This window comes from Thermobia domestica, chromosome 15 (genome assembly GCF_964235325.1).
Source record: "Thermobia domestica chromosome 15, izTheDome1.hap1.1, whole genome shotgun sequence".
In the NCBI taxonomy this organism is placed as follows: Eukaryota; Metazoa; Arthropoda; class Insecta; order Zygentoma; family Lepismatidae; genus Thermobia; species Thermobia domestica.
In genome coordinates this window covers 139,319,038-139,343,637 of record NC_137468.1, presented here as the reverse complement: position 1 = coordinate 139,343,637, position 24,600 = coordinate 139,319,038, and the positions used below count along the sequence as shown (strand labels likewise).

At 36.6% G+C, this 24,600-nt stretch overlaps 1 protein-coding gene across 4 annotated transcripts in view; it reads left to right on the top strand.

Moving 5' to 3' along the window:
- Epac (Exchange protein directly activated by cAMP) overlaps window positions 1-24,600 on the top strand; it is a 1,466,091-nt gene that overhangs the window by 1,395,838 nt on the left and 45,653 nt on the right. For all 4 annotated transcript variants that reach the window (XM_081740195.1, XM_081740196.1, XM_081740197.1 and 1 more), the window contains 2 exons: window positions 5,203-5,389; window positions 11,142-11,287. In XM_081740195.1, coding sequence (XP_081596321.1) covers window positions 5,203-5,389; window positions 11,142-11,287 — 333 coding nt within the window. The remainder of the gene's footprint in view (window positions 1-5,202; window positions 5,390-11,141; window positions 11,288-24,600) is intronic.

Genomic DNA, 24,600 nt, shown 5'->3' with positions numbered 1-24,600 from the left:
GCAATTTGGTTCCTATAAAATTAATAATTTGTTTCGATTTCCTCGCGGCACACCAGCAGCCCATTCGCGGCACACCAGTGTGCCGCGGCACACCGGTTGGGAAACGCTGATGTAGAGGATCAAAACTGGGAATCGAATTCGTTTTTCGGCCTGATACTCAAACCGGAAGTGATAGGAATTAATAATTTCCGGTTTTAACATTGATCACTGTAAAGTAAAAGAACAAAGAATACATTACGTCTCCATCCTCACGTCTCTACTAAAGCTGGAAGTAGTTTAACTCCGCTACTTCTAGTTTCAATATTGATCTGTGTAGAACAAAAATGGTAACTTATAGGAAGAGACAAAAAAAAAATTGTAGCCGCCTCTTCAGTTTGTTGGGTCACATCTCTGGACATTACCAAGCCAACACGAGACGGTTCCAAATTAATATTTTTGTTTTGGCCTGGATATCACTAAATACGCTGCCAAATCTCCTGGTCGTGGTCCGTCGTTCTGTAGAAATACTGTGGACTTTGCAGTATGTAAGACCCATACGTCTAGTTGGAATATCAGCCGTTAGATGATCAGCACAAGATGGAGAAGATAATTTCAATATAAGGACGAGTAAATAAGAGATACCGTATTATATGCCACCTATTTTTGATCAGGCTTCTTAACCAAGGGCCACTGACGTGAATACTATGAAGAGAACAATACGCTGTAACTACACATATGCGGACTCTTTAGCGCCAGCATCCACATATTGTAGCATTGCCTTCATTTCATACATTCGCCGTGACCTTACTTCATACACCTGACGACTATACATAGTCAGCAGCCAACAAAATATACGGTACTCATTTGCACAGATCATCCTAAGGAATCAATAGTAACTAATATACAGGGTGTTTCAAAACAACGACAACGTTTGGGAGGCGATTCCTGACACCAAGATAAGAACAAGTATAGACCATTCTGGGTGCACAAATGCTTCCTTTCGGAGTTACAGGCTGCCGAAAACATTAAAAAAATGAACTTTAAAGGTCCATAGCTCCAAAACTATGGGACCTACCGTAGTCGGGTCAAGACTTTACTTAGCAACTAATATGTGCTCTATCCAATAATCCATGTTTCAGAATCCTGCGGTACTCACGCAACAATTTTCATAGAGGGAGTTTGGCTACGAGCATATAAATCGAAGTACTCACAAACTACCTCTGTAAAAATTATTGCGGAAATACCTTGGGATTCAGAAACATGGATATTTGGATAGGGCACATGTTAGTTCCTAAGTGAAATCTTGACCCGACTATGGTAGATCCCATAGTCTTGGAGCTATGAACCCTTAAAGTTCAATTTTTGATGTTTTCAGCAGTCTATAACTCTGAAAGGAAGCGTTTGTGCACCCAGGTTGATCTATACTTTTTGTCTTATTTTGGTGTCAGGAATAACCTCTCAAACGTTGTTGGTGTTGTTTTGAAACACTCTGTATAACAGTGACCATCTGTATATACAAGATAACTATCAGCAACGACAAAACAGGTAACTAAACCCCATCTACAGCATGAAAAAGGAATGGGACATTATTAGGTGTTAGGGGAGCTGCTCAGGGATCTCAACTACTTATTCGAACGTATCTGGTTTAAGAACAAGCATATCTACCATTGACTATTGTAATAAAATAAAACAGAGATACGTGGTTTACCTTATATGCTTTCGTATAACATTAAATATGGAATACAAAAAAACTAGTATAATACTTGTATTTAAATTATATAATGTCAGAACGACGTACACTTTCTGAAAAAGTGTTCACAAAATGTAATTAAGACTTCTTGACACTAACTTCATGACATTTTAAAACTCCATGTCTTCAAATAAATTCTTTATCATCCAACTTTCTTTTTTTTCTTTCTTACAGATTTATAAATAAATTTTAGATTTCATGCCAGAAAACAATCTTACAGTATATATCTTTGTTTTCAATATGTGTTCCGAAAGATGACAATTAACTTATTTATTGTCATGCTGTATATGCTGTAAGCTTATTTATTTATTTATTTATTTATTTATTTATTCTCTATTTGTACTGAAATGTGTCTTTAGCATCTGCCTGTTAAGAGTTGAGTTAACAAAGAAGCCTATGAGAGCCGTACGATTTGAATCTATAATTGCAGTCCGAAATGCAGGGTTATTATAAATGAGGCACCCATTTTTAAATATGTGTATTTATTAAAGTACAAATCCAAAATGAACAATCTTTATACCAATGGAAAGTGAAGTTCCAAAGTTTTTTTTTGTAATACATTAAAAATGTACAATGTGTCCACTGTCTGCTGCACGGCGAACATCTATGCGGTGGCTGAACTCGTCCCACACACGAACAGGTGTATCTACTGTTACTGAGTGCACGGCAGCTGTGATACGGTTCCGCAGATCGTCCAGAGTTATTGGTAGAAGTGGGACGTAACAGCTTCCTTAACATAACCCCCTAAGAAGTAGCCCCATGGGGTGAGATCAGGAGATGTCGGTGGCCAGAAGTGTAGAGTCAGGTCTTCATTTCCCCTGCGACCTATCCAGCGCTGAGGAAGGGGAATGGCGGCCTATTGCCGCGCGAACTCTACCGGCGCTTCGGGAACCATCATTTCCAACCTTCCTCTTTCCATTGGTATAAAGATTGTTCATTTTGGATTTGTACTTTAATTACTACGAATTTTTAAAAATGGGTCCATCATTTATAATAACCCTTTATTAACATTTCTGCATAATTTTGTCTACAATGTTGGGGAGAATTTTAAAAAAGTGAACTGCAACAGCTATGATACAGGGGAAAAAGTAGGAAAGGAAAACATTTCCAGTTGATGAGTTGTGGTGAAGAGAATAATTCTTCCGCGAAAACGAAGAAATGATACGAAGAGGTGAAGGAAACCTTTCAATTTATGATCAATGACATCGCTAAAATAGCAAAATAGTTTATGATAATGATAGAATTAAATCTGCAGGGGGCGTGGGAAATGGCTCAGTGGTGCAAGGGATCCTCGGTTTGATCCCAGATCACGTGACTTTGTGCTGGATAACATTGTGTCAATAGGTTTTCTCAAGGTTTTGTCTCTTCCTCCCACTCCATCATTACATAGATTCTTTCATAGTAATTCTTTTACATCAGTCATTCATCTTCTTTAGCGTAAAGAAAAAACATAATTGTAGGACGTTAGAAAAATAAATCTGCTCTATTGTGCTATCATGGCACCATTACAAATTGGTTGTCATTGCAAATCTCACTTTACCAGTACAGAAAATGTCACATGGAAATGAAGTTACATCTTTGAGAGCATAAGTTTGAAAACACCCTGTTATTTTTTTTTTCCTTCTCCATTTCCAATTTTGAACAGTTATGACACGCCCTCTTTTCCGTTACTTGATTGCACCTTTCGGAAGAATTGTCTACTACAAAGGAACAGAATGACAGAGAACATGTCGACGCATCGGAATTATAATGGTGACGTTTCTCATGATTCTTGACATGAAACCCTTGTTAGACACTAATCTAATAAAGGCGGGACTGAGAAATGTACAACTACTTGTGACATCTATCTTTCTGCTCCAGCAAATTCACTAATTGTACATTTGCATTACACGTTTTCCCATCTCAGTGCTTCCTTGTAACATTTCTTATTCTTTCTGTACAGCCATGAACGTTGTTATACTTCTTTTATGTGAAGGGTAACTCCATATATTCACATAATTTACAAATGTATGAGAATTCCATTTGTTCAAATATCTTTCCGACGAGCTTACCAGGAACTCCGTACCCATAGCGTTCTAATGGAGATTTAAATAAAGTAAATATTGACAAAGAAGTTGAAGCTACCTAAGAGCGTTACGTCCTATGCAGTGTCGGTAGGTGTTTTACTGAATATCTTGGAAATATCTGAATTGCATCCAAGAAAGTAATATTAGATTAAAATTATGGAAATATAGCACACATTTTTGCAGTTACACCTACGTTAGGATGACCAGATTCTGACAAGCGAAAAGTAGGGCATAAATATAATAAATAGTGTATGATCCTATTCTACTTCGTTGGTAATACCTATGTTATTTCATTTACCATTAACCTTAAGTTAATTCTTTATTTTTGTTAAAAAGAAAAGTACTGAAACAAACGTATATTGAAGAAATTCAACAAAACTCCAAATGCTTTGATGAATGACAAAGAGGTTTATTTTTATGAACGTACAGAGAAACTTCATGTAGGGCTAAATATTTTCTTTTTTTTTAAAAAAATGATTTTCGGGGGCATGAAATTATTTTAAGGAAGGAGAAAAATGTAGATCGGCACGAGAGAACATCTATTTAATTTGGTCACTGTCGCAAGTTGAAAAAGAAACTTTTCCTACCTTACCCATATCTCAACAAGACTTTCAAGGTAAAAACAATATATTGCAAAAAAAAAAAAAAAAAAAAAAAAGTTTTTCCCTGATCATTTGAGGAGTGTTAAAAAACAGTAGTTCATCATTCAGAAGAGTGCCTAAAACTCAAAATGTTGTGAATAAAGGATAAAACACTAAAATATTGCAAATAAGTTAACTCAGGACATGTTAAAAATGAACGTTTCTCTATTTTCTAGGCGTCTTCGCAACATGCAGGACACCTCTTTGAAAAACAGTACTGCACTACGAAAATCAGTACGTCTGGTCACCCTAACCTATGCACACCATTGATGCCTTGACGAGAAACGTTCATTCCCATGAAGGAGTGAATATACAGGGTGTTTCAAAACAACATCGACAATGTTTGGGAGGTGATTCCTGACACTAAGATAAGACAAAAAGTATAGACCAACCTGAGTTCGGAATTATAGGATGCCGAAAACATGAAAACAAAATTACTTTTAAAGGTTCATAGCTCCAAAACTATAGGACTTATCATAGTCGGGTCAATACTTTACTTAAGAACTAATATTCGCTCTATCCAAGAATACATGTTTTAGAATCCTGCGGTACTTCCGCAACAATTTTTATAGAGGGAGTTTGGAATGTAATTTGAAGTACTCACCAACTACCTCTGTAAAAATTGTTGCGAAAGAAATATGGAAGTTGTCTCATTGTATTCGTTTTCCACATTTTGATTTTGATTCATTTAAATATTGTTTCTTCTCGTAGCTGAATATCTAATTAATGCATATTGTAATGTAAATCTATTTTTATCCCCTTTCAGTGACGTTGGAACAACCTTTTAAGGACAAATTTCTCTTCTATCGGTTTTGGCAAGATGAAGAAGGTGTTGCTCCCTCTTTGCCTGTGGAAGAAGATGTTTCAGAGGCGGAGGACGAATTGAACGAAGCTCTGGCAACACTAGCGCAAAGAGGACCTGATGCGATGATGCGAATGATCCTCAGGAAACCGTAAGTTTCAAAATAAATAAATAATAAAATCAGGGAATTCACATTAAATAAACCGGAAAGTTTTAGATTCAGATTTCGTAGATGAAATTACGTAAGCGAAATGTTTTTTCTTTTTTTTTAAGTTGTTGAAAAAATTATATGAAATATAATTATGATAAATGTTTCATAGAATAATCATCCAAAAGAAATTATAACCTATGTATAGTTTTGACCAGTGAAAATGCCAACTATAATTTTTTAAGTAAGGAAGGAGACGAGACGGAGGAGCAGAGATTTTTTAAAATAAGGGCAGTTATCTTTTAATATACCAAAAACAATAATTTTATATTACTTGGACCTACATTACAATATAATATGTTTAGTTTAAACAACAGTCGGGAGAAGATGTAGCACCTGAAGACGTTTACTCTCTTGCCCCCATGGCGTCGTCACTGGTTGTGACATTTTTAAAGCAGCATTTTTGACATTTTTGATATTAGACCCTACTGATTTTCAGGCACAATTTTTGAATATTGTCATAAGTTTACATATGAGATACTGGTTCGTATTCTGTATGGATCCGTTTATTGTAGAAGTTTGATTGAAGTATTGATAAATATATAGTTATTTACCTTAGAAAGATAGCTTTGGAGGACCATCTTTTATTGTGCTTATACTTTCGGAATGTCAATGGGCGCATGGTTACGAAGAATATTATTTGGTATGCATTTAGACACGACTGCGAATTTTATCATATTTGTGTGCATTATGGCAGATGATGGTCAAAATATATAAACTAACAGTAGTATATGTTGAAAAAATGACATTAAATCTATGAGTTTTACGTCCCATGATTATGCCGGTTAGGCTATAGGAGACGGTGATGATGAGTAATAAATGAAATGGTGGAATGAAGAAGATGGGAGGAAACGGGAGAACTCCGAGGAAACCCACACACACGGTGTTTGTCCACCACAAGGTTCACGGGGCGAGGGCTGGGATCGAACCCGGGACCCCAAGCATCAGAGGTGAATGCTCTACCACTGAGCCACCGCGGCCCCTTAGTATATGTTGAGTTGTAACATGTCAACAAAATATGAATATTCAAAGGCAGAGGCTAGTTGCTTTGTAAATAGCAGGTTGCTGAACAGGGTTCGAATCAATCTGTTTTACGACGGGTGAGGAAGGGGGGAACGAACTTCTCCAGATATATATTCAATACTTTTTTTTTTTAAACAATTGATGTATGCAATTTGGGAAATATTTTCCTGGCAAGGAAGAAATTCTTTGACGACCCAGGGAAATTACTTAATGAAAGGGGAAATCATCTGCGTCTTCGCATTGATTCGAACCCTGTTGCCGAATCGGGGATAATACGAATCATGAGTCTCCCACATGTTGGACTGATGTTCTACTACCTGAACTATAAGCTGCGGATTCATTTTCTATGTTTACTGCTTTTGCATATAATCTATATTAACCCAAAAGCTCCTGGCATCGAGTTCGAGTTTTTTATAGAGCACATATTAGAAATTTCGAGTTCTACCAATATTGTACCGTACATATTGCTATCCAGTGAAGCTAAAATAGTTTTAGTGCACCTATCATTTCCTAGTTACTCACAGAGAATTCAAACGGAAGTGACAATAAATTTTGTTAAATAGCTATGGAGGTGCATAAGGAAGATTTTTTCCTCTAAAAAAAGAAAAAAGAAAAGAAAAAGAAAGAAAGAAAGGAAAATAAACTTTCGATATTCAAAATAATTTCTTAATTCAACTCCCAAGTTTGGTTTCCTGTTGTAGATTTTACAATTAACAACGCGATTTTGAGTCTTAATTTTTTTTCCAAAGGCAGAACAATTATTTTTCGTGTTATAATCGGAGGAAAATAAGAAAGAGATAATAAAAAATACTGTTTCTTGGTTTAAGGTGGAATTTTGAATAATCAATAAAATTCAAGTAAAACCATTAATTCTCTCTTCCTATTGTAAGTCAACTATGTTAAATAAAATATAACAAAATTCATGCAAATAGAAATATGAAATTAATGGAAAACGCATAAGAATTACTCAAGATATCCTCAAATGCAGATTTCTGATAACAAAATTGTCAAGCTAGTAAAACCATCTGTCAATTAATTTTAGAGCAAATCCTTTCTCTTTGTTCAAAATGCAAAGATAAAATAGAGAGATAAAAAAAAGGAAGACCCTGCAGAATAAAAAATTAGCTTCCTCTTACAAACTGGCGTTCAACCAGATTACCACTTTATAGACCTATTTATTATAGTGTTTAAAAGTAGATAAAAAGATAAAATAAGTAACAAAATTCAATTTTGTTTTGGCGATTATTTGTCTTGAAAGGGTAATGACATTTTATTATAAGATGTAAATAATTAATAGTGTTTTGAAGAACGATCATTAAAATTCATGTCTTTTCACGAACATTTGCATTCTTAACTGTCACCCGCACAGGAACTTAAATATATCCGCAGAAAGGTATAATGATGCGGATATTCGAAACCGTGCAGACCTCTACCTATGATAAAAACAGCAAAGTGTTCGGTTCTACCTTAAATATTAGTATCTTTCTCTTACGACATCACAGAAACTTCCCCGACGGGAGCTCATGTAGTTCGGATTTCACGTTAATCAGTAGCTCCCATCTCATATAGCCTCGGTGCTGAAAAGGACGCTATAACTCAAAATCAAATCAAATCACTGAAACTTTAATCAACATTTAGCACAATGAAAACTCATTTAGGAACCGAACTACTTTGTGGTTTACATAAAAGTTATATTTCTTTGAAAAATGAAATCTTTAATTCAACGTTCCACCCTTATGTGCTCTAGACTAAAGGTGACGGATGGTTAATGATACTGAATGATTATGAATCGACTTGTCAGATTCCTGAAGTTCCAAACCGGAACATTGTTAATCCCAATATTTTATGAAAAATTCTCGTGATAATTTCTCAGCTTAACGAGACAGAATGCACAGTGAAAGTTTATAGTAAATGTTTTTCAAAATTCAAATATAAGATTTATTCTTACACCACTCAGAATTCAAACACAAAACACAAAGGCAGTATTTTTGATTTGTAGTATCAAATAATAATAATAATAATAATAATAATAATAATAATAATAATAATAATGCAGAAATCAGTCTGAGGTATTCTAGTCGCAAAATTTGCCGTTAAACAAGTAACTAGTTTAACATCCGCAAAATGAGAAAGGAAGGAAGAATTACTTAGGTACTAGGCCTACACATTATTCAGGCACATACTTTTCACTTGAATGAACTTTTCTCAAAAAACAATTTTAGTTCTCTATTTTATCAAAGAATTCACTGCAAGTCATTACCAAGTTCATGTTGCAGAGCATTAGTCCTCTCGTTGTTGACTTTTCGATTAATCTTCTTTATGGAAAAAGTGCTAAAAGTTGTTAAATAACTTTGCGACTAGAAAATAAATTTCTTCGTCTGACCGGGACACCGGGACAACCCGTCAAACCCGGGACTGTCCCGGGCAAACTTCCGGTCCGCTCGCACCAGAGATGAGTGTTGAATCACTACGTCACCATTCGATGCATAAACTTGGGTTAATTTGTATACTCACGTATGTTACATAGCTATTGTTTAATTAACATTCTTGCGTCATCTTGATATATATGATGAAGGCGACAAAGTATTGAGAAGTTATATTTGCTCACAATTGGTTAGAATTTTTGACGTTAACATTGGATTTCTTTTCATTCTGTTCATTGCTACTTACAAGTAACACTTCCCAAGTGTAACACTACGATTTTGATAAAATTTGGCAGGTATATACTACACAAAAATTAAGCGAATACGTGTTTTTTTTTATTATTTTCTGCGAGAAAACGGTTTTAGGGAGCAAAAGCCCCTGCACAAAATTTTGGAATTTGACGCCCGAAAGAACAAAACAAGTAGACCGAAGTGAATGAAATTGTGCACAGATATCGTAGACATAAAATGAGGGAATACGGGTTTCGTATATTCCTCGAAAAACTGTTAGGAGGGGCACGGACTCCTCCAAAACTTTGATCATGAAACTTCAAAGGTGCTAATAACAGTATATCAGAAGTGCTTAAAGCACATGAAGAATTGGAACGAAATTTTATCGAGTGACAATACGCAAAAAAATAAACGAATACGTTTTTGTTTTATTTTCTGCGGAAAAACGATTTTAGGGGACAAAACCCCCCACCCAAAATTTTGGAATTTGACGCTCGAAAGGCAGAAAGAAGCGGACCGAAGTGAATGAAATTGTACACAAATGTTGTAGTCGTAAAATGAGGTAATACGGGTTTCGTATTTTACAGGGAAAAAGCGGTTGGGTGGGGCACAGACCTTCTAAACCGTTGATTACGAAATATCAAAAGTGCAAATAAGTATACGTCAGAAGTTACTAAAGAATATAGAGAATTGCAACAAAACTTCGTATAGGGACAATTTGCAAAGCAATAAACGAAACGTGTTTTAATTTGTGCAGAAAAACAGTGTTGGGACCTAGGCCCACTCCGAAAAAGAGAAAATATTACTGTAATAGCGCAGGAAGGAGTGGACCAAACCAAATGAAATTGTGTGTAGATATTGTATATGTAAAATAAGGCCTTTCGTATTTCTCAAGTGTCCCTATCCGATTTGCTTCAAATTTGGCACATCAACAGTAAACAGGAAATAAATCGACACGTGTCTTTGTTTATGCGGAGAAACATTTTAAAGGTTAAATGTGCCTCCCGAAATACTATAAAATACGCTATACTGTTTGTGCTTAATGTTGATCTGTCAAATTTGAAGAAATCGGATGGAGACAATTGTGAATTACAAAAGGTCTTATTTCACATATCGAATATCTACACACAATTTCATTCGCTTTGGTCCACTCCTTGTCTCGGTCCACCCAACAGTTTTTTTTTCTTTCTTCAGGAAAATACAAAACACGTATTCCCTCATCTTACCTCTACAATATTTGTGCAAAATTTCATTCACTTCGGTCCACTTCTTGCTTTTCGGACGACAATTTTTAAAATATTTGTGTGTGAACTTTTGCCCCCTAAAACAGTTTTTCCGCAGAAAATAAAAAAAAAACCGTATTCGTTAAGTTTTTGCTCATTGTTCCTACACAAAGTTTTGTTCCAATTCTTTATGTCCTTTAGGCACTTCTGACATACTGTTATTAGCACATTTGATATTTCATGATCAAAGTTTTTGAGAAGTCTGCCCCACCAAAACTTTTTTTTTTTTTTTTTTTAAGGAAAATATGAAACCCGTATTCCCTCATTTTATGTCTACAATATCTGTGCACAATTTCATTCACTTCGGTTCACTTCTTCTGACCTTTCGGGCGTCAAATTCCAAAGTTTTGGGTGGGGGCTTTTGCCCTCTAAAACAGTTTTTCCGCAGAAAATAGAAAAAAAAAACACATATTCGTTTATTTTTTGTGTAGTATCTACCTGCCAAATTTTATCAAAATCGGAGTGTTACTTGTTAGTGCAGTGAATTCAATATTTTTTTCTTGTTGCGAGTTGAACTAGTTCCAGCTATGTTTAGGCCCTTAAACCGACTTGCAAAAGGACAGGTGACTCCACTGGTGTAGAATATATTCCTATATTATTTTTGTATGTGATCTATCTTTCAGATGTAATAAATCGCCTTCCATATAACAATGCTACTACTGAATATATGGAATAACTTGTGATGGTTGTATTCTGTTCCTATGAAGGCTTTCTCACTATGCGTGTGGTTTTCAGGAGCCATGAGCGAACGCTGGATGACCTGGAAACAATCTATGAGGAACTTCTCCACATCAAAGCTCTCTCGCATCTCTCCAATTCTGTCAAGAGGGAACTTGCTGCAGTCATCGTCTTTGAGGCTCACCCACGAGCGGGAACTGTGCGTAAGTAGCAACAGCCACCTAACACTTTTTATATATTCTTAGTAAGATCGGGTTTTCGAATACTAGTTTACTTCTGAATTCATTTTACGAACTCTTTCTGTACATATAATCTCCATTTCGTGTGTGTAATAGTGGTATTACATTACAAAATGTACCGCACCTAATTAGTTAATCTTCAAGTGGCTAACCATGAAGTGTGCATATATCATCAGCTCAAAACACAATTCTTCTTATATGTTATGTAATTACGTATAGGGTGATTTGTTTGTTTGTTTCCATTATTTGTTTGATTTTACGTATTAAAGTAATGAAAATATTGAAATTGATTTTCTTCATTTCTTGTGATTTAATCGCTTTTTCTAACAATTTCTAGATCTCGGTGAAAAGATGTTTTTTTAAGTCTAGTATTCTTGCTGTTGAAGAAGAAACTAGCATTTGAAGATGTACAGTATGACATCTTATTACTCAAATCGCTACGTGCACACGAGAGACTGGAGTAATTTTTAGCTTTCTAGAAAAATCCTATTGAACAATACAACTTTAAACAAACTCTCTCTCTCTCTCTCTCTCTCTCTCTATATATATATATATATATATATATATATATATATATATATATATATATATATATATATATATATATATATATATAATCTGGAATGGATTATGATGTAGATGTTTCCTCACTTACACGCCTCCCCTCTTCCCATAATCTGATATTCTGCCCACATTTATGGTCAGAATAAGCAGTTTTAATTCCCCCTTCGGAGGTGTAGGATACTATGTCACATTTGTCGTAAGTTTACAAGAGAGCAATTTTATGGTGCTCTTTACCTCTACACATTAATGGACTTGGTTTTTTTTTTTTTTTTTTTTTTGTTTTTTTTTACCTCGTCTAACTCCATTATTAATAGGTATGCTACGTAGTGTTGTATACCTCTGGGTGGAGCCCAAAAAAGGAAACATAGGTAGAGGCGGCCTTTGCTCTTGCGGGACCCTGGGCAATTTGGCGCCGTGGCGCCCTACTATTTGGATTGGGGATACTCGCGCAATCATACTTTGTATGCTTTTGTGTAAAACAAACTGTTGTTATAAGGTGAATTGAAGTGCATACTGCTCTAAAATAAAACACAGGAAACTAGAATGCTTACTTTAAAAGACAGCTCTGCGACTTTTCAGTTAACTGAATTTTTCTATCAAAGCATAATAGTCTAACGAAGAAGCCATGATGTTTTCTATGGAGAGAAGGGTCAGTCTCTAACTGGACATGGTGCTCCTGAGGTATGTTTTTATGAGTTTTAGTCTTGAAAAGCTCCTCTATGCGTATGCAAAGGTAACCGGTATTGTGCATAATATTCGTAAAGCAACGTCTCCATTAGGGTAGATTTCCTCCAATTTGTTTTCACTTATATACTGCAGCACTGATAGTAGGTTATTTTCGCCATCTAAGGCTCGAGAGAACATCTTCCTCTTCATATAGTCCCAGTCCATCTATGTCACTTTTTTCTCCGGCAATTAATGTTTGTTCCAAGTTTTTGCAACTGCCCGCGTTCCCCCTGCTTTCTTCACAATTTCAACTTTGACGTTAGTCACAGACAGTTGTATAAGTTCATCTTGGATATTCTTTCCAAGGTAATTGTTCTTATTAACGTCCTTGTTTATCGCTTGTCGCAAATGATCTCGCTGGGTTGAATCAAATAAAGGTACCGGTATCAACTTGACCAAGTCCAAATAATTACCACTGGAATCTGAATCCAGTTTCTCTTTGTGTCCTCTGAATGGTATTGCACGATTGCGAGCAACCTTGCCAAGTTTCTTTCCAGCGTTGCTTTTCTGGTTCAATTTGAGCCTGAGACATGATGTTGATAGCTGTTGCGAGTTTAAGCCCTTTTTCTAAATCTAACCATTTCAACACACTCTTTGTGGAACTTCCCTGTTTCGTTAGATTTCATATAATCACAAAAGTGCTTCCAATTATTCATTCCCCTATAGGAACCGAAGTTGTACTTATACAAGAAAACAAACGACATGCAAAACAGTAAACTGCGTCTTTTGCTTTGGAATAAATCATCCAACGCCTGTCTTGCTTCTCACCATTATTTAAAATTCTAATATAGTTAAATTCACTAAAACGTCGTTCATTTTCGTTATGGAAAACACATCTACTTCCGCTCGAATAGGGCCCTTACACACTATAAAAGTTCGCTCCTTGTCACTCATTTTCTGTGGCTATAATCCTAGGTTATTCTCCAAATTTCCATTAAATACTTCACACTTTCATTTGACCAACACTTTCAGTTATTGGTGAATGCACTGATGAGTGTGAAATTGCGGATGAGGACGTAATGATTCAAGAAACTGTAGTACTGATTGTGGTCCTCATCTCTGCTGCTGGGTCCCGCTTCTACTTCAACTGCCGCTATATGGTCACAGTCAGTTTTACCAATCAGACTCACACACTAACACTTTTCTTTAACTTGATTTTCAGCTTTTGAATATTTGGACTATGATCCACGAAGTTGTTCTTAGCAACTTTCTTCTTTCAGACTTTTTCTTTTGGTACTTCCTGGTTCGTATTTTCTACTGACATCCCGATCACGCGAACTCATGTTTTTAAACTACTGACCAAAATATCTACGAAGTTTGAGGCTTCACATGACACTAAAATTAAATCCAAACAGAAACACTTCGGACTTTTTAAACCAACAATTAATCCAAAAATTCTTGTTGTAATCCGACTTCACACAAACTTTGCCTTCCTTTAGGTCGGAAGAAAGTTAATTATGCAACACTAAAGAACACAGTATTTGCTAATTTTCTCCTTGCACGTACGTTTCACATGGTAGGCGTTTACTAAAGTACTAAAGCCATACGTTGACCTGTCTGTTGTTACAAATCTCTATAAAGCATTCTATAAATGCATATATTAAGTTTGGTTATATCTATTTTATACTTGTTTTCAAAAATACGTAAACATTTTTTTTTTGTCATGTCATTTTCTCCCATATATATTTTTTTAGAATTAAAATATGCGATGTTGCATATATTTTAATTAATGTACGGGGCCCTTCTCTGCGCGGGGCCCCGGGCAACGGCCCGGTTCGCCCGGCTCAAAAGCCGCCTCTGAACATAGGTGTATAAAAAACTGAATTTTGACAAAAATGAACGTAGTATCGTATACCTCCGAGGAGAATTAAGCACGATTTATCCAATAGTGTGTACTGCGGGCCGAAGGCTTAGCCACAACTAGTGTTTCCTGTAATCCATTATCTTAAGTGCTACCTAACTCAAGCTTTCTACCGAAATTAAGGAATAACTTGCAATAAGGTGAAACGAGAGTATACATTTCACTACTTGTAAAGAGTGTTTCTTTCATTTTTCTTAAACCCTTTCTATTTACCGACATTACATAAAAGATCTCATGATTTATGCGTTAAAACTCACCAGTGAAAAAGTTGATTTTATGCATTGCATAGTGATGCTAATTTATACTGTTATGCATACCTTTTATCACAACCGTGAACATCAAAAGTGTATTGCATAACATATTCTAATATGGTATGCAGTAACTGTTAAGTTTATTTACTATCAGATAGGCCATTTGGTTTGTGTTTAATAGGAAGAGTAAATAAATATTCTCAGTACTCTTGTTACATTCAGAAATCTTTTCTGACGCGCCCAAGTGCAAGGAGGTTACCTTTCTATCTAAAAATTTTCGAACAGTTATCAAAGTCTGCACCATAGCTGCTTTCCAGTTTTATCATGTTAGTGCAATTCTAAACCATGTTAGTAATCTCAGACAGAGCTCTCAGGAAGTGATTCGTTACAAGGTCCTGATAAGAAGTCGAAAGGAAGGGAAGATTTTTTAAAAAATCTTGTAAATATCCATTTTATTCAGTGTAAAGAAGGGCTGCTAATAAGGTCCATTAGTGGCTTATGATATAGCCAGATTTACTTTTTCTGCTTTCAAAAATAGGCTTTCTCTATTTCCTCTATTTTAGGGACTGTTCTGTACTTTAGTTCATATCTTTTGAAATCCTGTGCTAATTTGTAACGGGGGATTTTACATATGTTAATCTGTATCTAGAAGCAAGCTCTATATAAACAAGTCGGTTTCGTTTTACATATCTACTTCCAAATCATTCAGTAAGGAGTTGAATGTACAGATCAGCAGCGGCGCAAATCTATCTTCAACATGTGGGGGGGGGGGGTAAGACCGTTTCCATATTTTTTTAAGCGATGTTCAAAAAATTTATGAAGTTGAAAAACAATACTCTGGAGGATTAGGGCAGTAGAGTTGTCCCCAACATTGGGAGGCGGACAGATTTAAGGCTTATTCTGGGGAACATTAATTTAATCTCACTTTACTTTGTGTCAGTTGGATACAAATCATCACATTTCTCACCCAAAACACATTTCAAATCGGATTATTGGGGGGTACAGTCCCCCCAGTTCCAAGATTGGAGGGCACATATCCCCCTCATCCCCCTGGGATTTGCGTCAGTGCAGATCAGTTGCATCTAGTTTCACTCGCTACGTTTTCTGCAAGTGGATCCTGATATTTTGCAGTTTGTGCTGCTCTGTGGAACAAGAAGATTAGTGCACAGTAGTCAATCCATCCTCCTGTTTACGTATAACATCTTGTGCATCGTACGTACACCGGATTTCTTGCATCAACGAACACATTTTTGGAGATTTTCTGGATAAAGTAGTTTACAGCTAGAAATCCTTTCCCCTCAACGTTGGTGAAAAACCAACGTTCTTGCCTCGCCTTGCGTTTCACGCGCTAAAGCTACCGTAGACGTCCAACAATGCGAACTCAATATTGCTACTGGCCATAAAAGGTCTCTAACATCCACTTGCAATACACGACATGGAACTTATTCTTGAAATGCTGACGCCATATCAAAAGGCCTTGCATTGCTATTTCTTACCGTATTTGCTGTATGAAGATTCATATTCAAACCGAAAGTGGTCGTAGATTTCTACAATTTCCGGTCAAAGTAAAGGACAATTTCCAGTCCGGAAGGAAGCGTTCGAAGAATATGTTCAAGTCGAAAATGGAACATATTCTTCGAACGCTTAATCAATTGCAGAAAGCTGCTTCTCCCTATTTCTTACCGGTTCTGCTCTATGGAAATCCATTGTCAAACCGGAAGTAGTTATAAATTTGTACCACTTGTAGTTTCGACTGTCCCCATTTAGGAGAGGCCAAAAGTGCATAACGGGTCCGCGGTGCAGGAGAGTATTCGTACTCCTTCACCCCCTAGCCAGCAAATTCTAGTTGAATATCTAACAGTTGAGGTTTGATGTCCTTGCTAGAAGCCATAACAGGCCTTCTCGAATTAATTCTACCATGGTAAGTTCTGCGGGACCTTCTCTCCTCAGGACTTTTTGCTATAGCAACGTCCTTCTTCTGAAAGCTGTGAATGGGGCACACATAAGGTTTCGGTAGTTGTGGTAATGATGTATATCAATGATCTGTTTCGCTTGTTTCAGAGACTCTTGCTACTCTGCATTCAAGTGCTCAGCCTAAGCTGTACAATGCGACTTGTTTCACTCGTTCTAATGTGGTTTACTCTTTCTGAATATTACTTCTATTTTAACAATATGTTTGTGTGGGGAAGGGGTCAAAAAAGTTTGTTACAAATTTGAAATTTAATAATGTACAAATTTCAAACTTCTCATACATAAAATGAATAACAAGGTAATTGAAGTAGTATTAAGTAATATGAGCTTCAAACGGCTAGTGCAGGGTCTCTTTCTGTGGGTCACCAGGTGTGTTATACCGCCGACTGTTATAGCACTGGAGATCAAATGGTCCGCGGACGATGCAGCTTGGCATGGCTTTTATACAGCCTCTGTCCAGAAAGTTCGGTGAATGACGTCATACTGCTTACGGTCGTAAGAGTGCACCAACGAAGCGTCCCGCGCAGGGGCGTCATTTCAGACTTCGCTTGAGGGGGGCAAGAGCACCACCGACATAGGGCTTTCACGTTTTGTACTAGTATATTAGTAGAGAATCGATTTAAGTATATGTATTTCTCAAACCCTTGGGGGGGGCAATTGCCCCCTCCTGCCCCCCCATAAATGACGCCCCTGGTTCCGCGCCAGGCAGGTCACAACATATCTGAACAAGTTCCCGAGTGGCGGTGCTGCGAGTGTCCTTATCATGTGTAAAGAGTACATTGTAGAATGAAGGTGAAATGCGCGCGGTAGAAACCAAAAATGGAGCAGCGAACGAATATGCTGTTCTGTTTCAAACTTGGAAAATCAGCGAAAAGGACTTATGGAATGCTAACAACAGTTTACGAAGGACTTACTGTCTCCTTGAAGTGTGTTCATGAACGGCTTATACGTTTCCGAGAAGGGCGTGACACCGTGGAAGACGCTTCCAAACTAGCAAGCGTGCATCTGCACGTATACCACGGACAACGTACAGAAAGTGAAGAAACTTTTAGCCCAGGATCGTCGTGAGACAGTGCGAATGATGGCAAAAGAAGTGGGAATTGGTCGTGAGACGACCCACCTTATAATGACTCAGGATTTGGGTAAATGCAAGCTTCCTGACTCGTGGCCCACACTTTGACGCCGAAACAAATGCACCTTCGGCTTAACGACTGTGGAGACCTAATCGACATGGCGGATTGAGACCTAAATTTCCTGAAAACCATCCTCAAGAGAGACGAGAGTTGGTGCCTGAGGACATTAATGGCTAGCGTCAAAATATGGAGTGCCAGGGTCCAGGCTTACCGAAAAGCAAGAAGGTGCGAAGTGAGAGGCCCGCAGGACAATGCTCGTCGTGTTCCTCGACTCTGAGGGTCTTATGCAGAGTAGTTCTGACGCGTGATTAGTGCCAAACTAAAGAGTTCGACTAACATATGTTTCCTGCAGTAGTCAGGCCATTAGTATGACGCTAATCATACGTCAAAACGACTCTGCATAAGGCCCTGAGAGTCTCATCCATAAAGAATTAATTCCTGAAGGTACCACCTTAAATGCCGCTACGTACGTGGAAATACGGAAATATCTGCTGCAACGTATCAAGCGGGTACACCGTCAGTGCGCCAAGCAAGGCGACTGGACCCTGCTCTTACTACAGTGCTCAGTCACACACACTGCCTTTCTGGTGCAGCAGTTCTCGTTAATAGGGAAGTTTCCACTCAGTTGTCCACCCTAACTCCCAGACTTGTTTCTCCTGGACTTTTTTGCAAAATTGAAATCAGCCCTAAAGAACCAGAGGTTTTCGCACATCCAACATAATGTTATGACCCAGCTGAAGGCCATCACTAAAGACTAGTACACCAGGACTTTCCAAACTTGTACAGACGTTTCAGAAGCGAATTACCATCAACAGGGATTACTTCAAAGGACAGTAATTACTGCTACAGGTAAGATAACAATCCATTCGAAATGTAGACACATTCATCGAATTTTCTGAAAAGAAGTTATAATCTCGTTTGACAGAGTTCGGGTAAACTCCTTTACCTGTTGTCGGACGAGGTTCAAAACAGAGAATACTAATGCTGTTTTAGATTCTTGCTTTTTTTATTCTTAAGTAAGCGTAGAGAGTTTCAAACCTGGCAGCCAGTGATTGTTTTAGATTTCCTTCAGGGGAAATTTTCAGTAAACAGGGGGTTAAAGAAGAACTGCGAAAATACTAGTAACCCACGTTCAACACTACAGGAGATATGTCCCAGGGGAAATTTCTCCCTGAGCTACCCTTGAAATCATTACTGCATTTATGCAAGAGAACTTTGTAAAGTTTGTCCTTGGACTTCAGCACCGCAACAAAAAGGTTTACTCGTGCGTTTGTGTGATAACATCAAACTATTAATAGCTTAGACGTAATATCTTTCATATTTTTCTGTCTCAGCACAATGTTCGAAATGGAGTGAGTGCATTCTGATTGTTATAAATACTTCATAGAAAACATTCGTGAGATTTCTCTGGTTCTAGCCGTTGAGTCATACAAGAGCAGAAGGTATTGAATAAATACAGTGAACACGCGCAACCATGTGGATTATGTTTGCTTCTGTAGATGCAGTAAATTAGTTTCTTATTTGCTTTTTCGCATTCGCCAAACCTAACTCAAAATATTCAAGACAATTTCAAAGACAACCGAAAAATCGTTGAAAGTAAAATTTCAGTTATATTTCCTAGGATTTTCAATTTTATTTTTTCTTAAGGGGGGGGGACAAGAGAGAGTAATAAGAAGCGGAAGTAGGCCTCCTGTTAATATTTTCCTTTGCTTCGCCTTAAGTAATGATTTTTTTTAAAAAGAAAATTTGTTTTAACTTTTGGTGTGTTTTGAGTCCTTATGTAACAACGAGATCATGAAGGATGGGAGACCTACTATTAACACGAGCTTCAAACTTTGACCGGGCTTGTATCCGGTGCAGTTGATGGGTGCACAGACCGTCATGAAAGATCGCAACTGACGTAAGATCACGTGCTTTCAGGACTACGCCAGCTGCTTCAGCTTTTTGCCAAGAGTACTTTTGAAATTGAGAGAAGGGAGGGGAGAAATTTCAATAGTCAGAGAATGTACCCAATTTACTCATATACAGTACTGTATCACAGCAGTATCTGTTGACTTTTCATTTGCCGAGAGTACAGTGTAAACTCAAGTGCATGTCTTCCTGGAATATACCTTAATTCGGCATAACTAAATGATCTGAACTCAAATCATCGTCATTAAATACATATATATATATATATATATATACATTTTTACAAAAGGCATTCATTCAGATGAAACTCCGAACAAAATACTGCAGTTGAACAAAAATTGCATTGAACTGTGATAGTGTTAAAAATATACTAAACTAGTTGCCTTCATTCGCAACTGTAATACAGTTTAATAATACAAGGTTAGCCTAAATGATTCGCCAGTCAGGTGTCAAAACACCGTTTAATAACAAATGTACAAATATACAAGACGGTGATACATGAAAAGATTTACACTCACCAAGTTTAAAAAGCCCGCCTCGTGTACGCTAGATGGCAGGCTTGTGACGGCACTCTACAAGGTGGAGCAGCGCCCTAACTTAGATTTTTTTCTGGGGGGGGGGGATACGCGCATTTGAGCCCCCTAGAAAAAGTTGTTTTTCTAATTCTTGCCCCTGCCTTTCTTTCTCTTTCTCTATATGGGTCCTTCGGAGCCTGTAGGCCCTCCCGCACGGCAAGGTCTGCGGGGCCGTTAGTTACGCCTCTGGACCCATTCCAAACATGACACATTAATTAAGAGGATAATATTGACAAATCTCAAAGCCGTACGAATAAGTATAATTTCTAGGGCCCCTAATAGTAGACTTCTTCTTCTTCTTCTTTTTTTTACTGAAATGGGCCCACAACTATTTTTGTTTTTTCATTTACCTTTCGTGTGCTGTTTTGTTTATGTAATGTAGTGAACCTGTTTTATGCTTTATTTATAATTTCATGTTCATATTGTATATAGAATAAGACAGTTTTGTCTTAAAATGGGCCTCCCCTCGAATGGCGGGGAGCTTCCCTTGGGGGCCAGTTGCCCCCTGCCCCCAGCAAGTTACGGCCGTGAGGTGGAGACATTGCAAGAAAAGAGTTTTTGTGTGTTAGAATATGTGAATATGTATGTCCTTAGATGCGACCCTTATCGAATTACTTGTTATCTGTTGTAACTTGGATACTAATCATTCCAAATGAGTCATACCATGATCATAAAATTCGACAGAAAAGCGCAGCGGATGTCCACTCTCCTATCCCTCTCAGTTGCGTTATTACTGTCACAGGGACCTCCAAAATGTAGATGTTTGTGCTATAGCGTCCTTGCTTTGCAAGACTGAATAATAAATCTGGTATTGTAAACTTTCGTTTGATATGTAAAATTGAAGCGTGCAAAGTCGGACGTAGCCCAGTTGGGAAAAAAAATATTGGGTTGGTATAATTGTTAATCTGGTGGTATCAAAGAGTACATCAGACATTTTGTCCCTGTTCATATATATTCAGATCGACAGACGGACATAGCCGTTGTATAAGACTTTTGATTGTTATATATGGGATAGACTAGAACTCGAAACAAAACAAAACAAAAAAAAGGAAGAATGGAAAATATAAAAATAGAGAAATGTAATAAAGACTTCTAAGTAGGGCTGCTTACTGTAAATCTACATTGCTACGGCTTACGAAGAGCAATAACAAGATTATTGACTTTGTAACTGAGTGAAATGTGATTTTCACAGCTGTTCCCATAGACTATTTCTGTTTTCCCAAACAGAATTTTCCACCCACTGGCATTTTTTAAACTCAAGAAATAAATAGTAATGTTACCAACTTCTCTGCTTAACTTCCTAATAAGAACATCAAACTTATTTAGTAAAATAGTCGATACATTCGCAACAGCTGACCAACCGTCTATGCATCACGATCAAAACTTTAAAAAATTATATTATTACCGGACTTACAAGACTAAAACAAAACATTACATAAAGGGTTTCTCAATAAATAAATATTCTGATATAATTTTTTTTAAAAAAAATTGGCCTTCCTACATTCTCAAATTTTAAAAAATCGTCGCCCACGCCCAGTATATACCATAAATGAATTCCGAGATCAAACACGGGACATTTAATATCAATTTTGACGAAATTGTTATACAACTCCTATAGTATCTCTATATAAAAGAAGTTCTGATTGATCAACGCCGAGGCCAAACCGCTTAAGCTAGAAGCTTGAAATTTGAACAAGGCATAGTATTTGTGGCGTAAGGTACAATTCAAGAAAGATTTTTGGAAATTCAACGGGGAAGGGGGAATCGGCGTGACAATTATTATGGTAAAATGTTCATATCTCCGAATTTCTGAAGAGTAGGTATATGGAATTTCGTATATACAGGGTGACCCAAAAGTAGGTAAACAGTCTCGTAGTGATCGGCTCATGTCATTTTTATATCATTTACTTACTATGCATACAGGTATTGACTTAGTTTCCTCATTATTTGTTCTTAATTTCTTTACACTTATACCTGAAGCTCGGAACAGACCGAAGCAAATGAATGCACTATCTTAATAAATTAAAATTTCATAATTGATCGATATTTGTCTGTAAACCTACTTTTGGGCTACCCTGTAGACTTCCCATTTAAATTAATTAGCCACATATTTCACCGTCTTCTGATGTTTCACCTAGAAGGGAAGACAGAAAGTGGGAAGAAAAAAGGTGGGGTTGCAATTGTTAAAGTAAGATGGCCATATCTCGAAATCTTTTAAGGTTAGAGACATTACATTTGATATTTGGACTTTCTATTTAAAACCAGTTGAGAATGTTCCAAGATCATTGCCAGAACGAACTTGAAATAAATGATAGATGGAGCAGGAAGAATAACTCTGATTGTTCCTACATGTAAAAGTAAATCATTGTATCCGCACCTTCTCTTTCTCACAAAAATTCGCAAAATATTATCTCTCTATGACTTACAGTTCCCGAGATATGGCTCCTTAAATCTCCCGAAATCGGAACTATTTTTTAGCCAATATCTCGGGAACAGTAAGTCATAGAGAGATGATACTGGTGTTGGTCAATACCTAAGAGGATGGTGAACATTTTGGTACCAATATTAACTTGTGGCCAGTTGGACAGTGGCCACAGGTTAGGATTTGGTACCAATATGTTCACCATCCTCTTAGGTATTGATCAATACCAATATTATCTCTCTATAATTTACAGTTACCAAGATATGACTTCTTAAATCTACGGAAATCGGCCATTTTTGGGCCAATATCTCGGGAACGGTAAGACCAACGCAAAAAATGTCATTGCTTTCTCAAATAGTTTTTGATCTATCGAATGGAGGACTCGAAATTAAAAAAAAAAGTCGTAAATAACAGACAGACAGACACACAGACCTAGAGAATTCAGTAACGAACTTTTTTTTAAAGTTCGTTTTCAACGTTTTTTGATGTTTTTTTTTTCTAGAAAGAATTAGAAAAGGTTGAAAGAAAAAGGAGGATAGGAGTTACAGTTGTTAAGATGGTCGTATCTCGAAATTTCTTAATATCAGAGACATGTTAAGGACATCAAACTTGGCGTGTAAACTCTTTATTCAAAACAAATGAATTTTGAATATATACCTCAGCATTTCCTGAAATTCCGCCACAGCATTCTCGAAAATTTCTGGGAATCAATTTAAGTATTCATGGAAGAAAACTAAACTTTTTTTTTTTTTGTTTTTTGTTTAGAGAACTAAACTACTTGAAGAAAATTAAATTTATTATACATAATATGTCCCAGTGAACACCGCTAATATGTAGTTAACGAACAATGTACAACTAGAATAAACCGCTTATACTCATGAGGATCATTAATAAGTTACCAATATATAGGGTTGCCATAATTTTTTGATCGAAAGTACGGACAGACCTTAAAATGACGATCTTTCAAAGATACGGTCCTTAAATACAAAACAAATATTTTAAAATTTCTTACCTAAAAATCACCTTTTTCGGTTGTTTACTGTAATACTTAAAATACTATTGGAAACTAACATGTTTTGTATTTTTTCTCATTAACACAGATATAATAAATCATGCCATTAAATTGCGTATATTAAATTTAACCAAAAGAACCCTGAAATGGAAAAATGAGACACTTCTCAAAAACATAACGTACTTCATTAATAGTTATTCAAATATTCGTTATATGACGAAATTCGTCTGAAATTTTAGCGATTTCCCTCTCGAAAATTTTCGGACAACTCCAAAAAGTGTCAAATACGGACATTTCCTATTTCATGTTTTGTACGACACGGACACGTCGTACCCCAAAATACAAACAGTCCGTACACAATACGGACATACGGCAGCCCTACCAATATATGAAAATGAAAAGGGGAAGAAAATAATTTTACGTTGTAATATACGAGAGAAACAGAGAAAATGAAGAATGAAGGTTTGCAAATGAAGAAAATATTTTAAAACGTATTCTACAGTACCTTTCCAGATTTTGTCGAAATTTGGTACACTTACAGTTCTTGGTAGCACTTGAATTTTTTTTTTTTTTTTTTAAAAAAAAGAATCTATCAAAAAAATCAAAACATGAGCTATAAACTCTTAGTTTTTAAAAGAGAAGGGACGGTTTCCAATTTCGTTGATAACATTTGGTCAATATCATTCTGATTTCAAAAGCGAGAACTGATTGAATGCTTCTGCTGCTGAAGTTTTGATCAATTTTTAGAACATAACTTTATTTTCACCTTCAATAAACTATCCTTATTTCGTGTGTAATTAAAAAAAAAAAAAAAAAAAAAAAAAGAATCTTACGAAAAACTTCGTGAAACA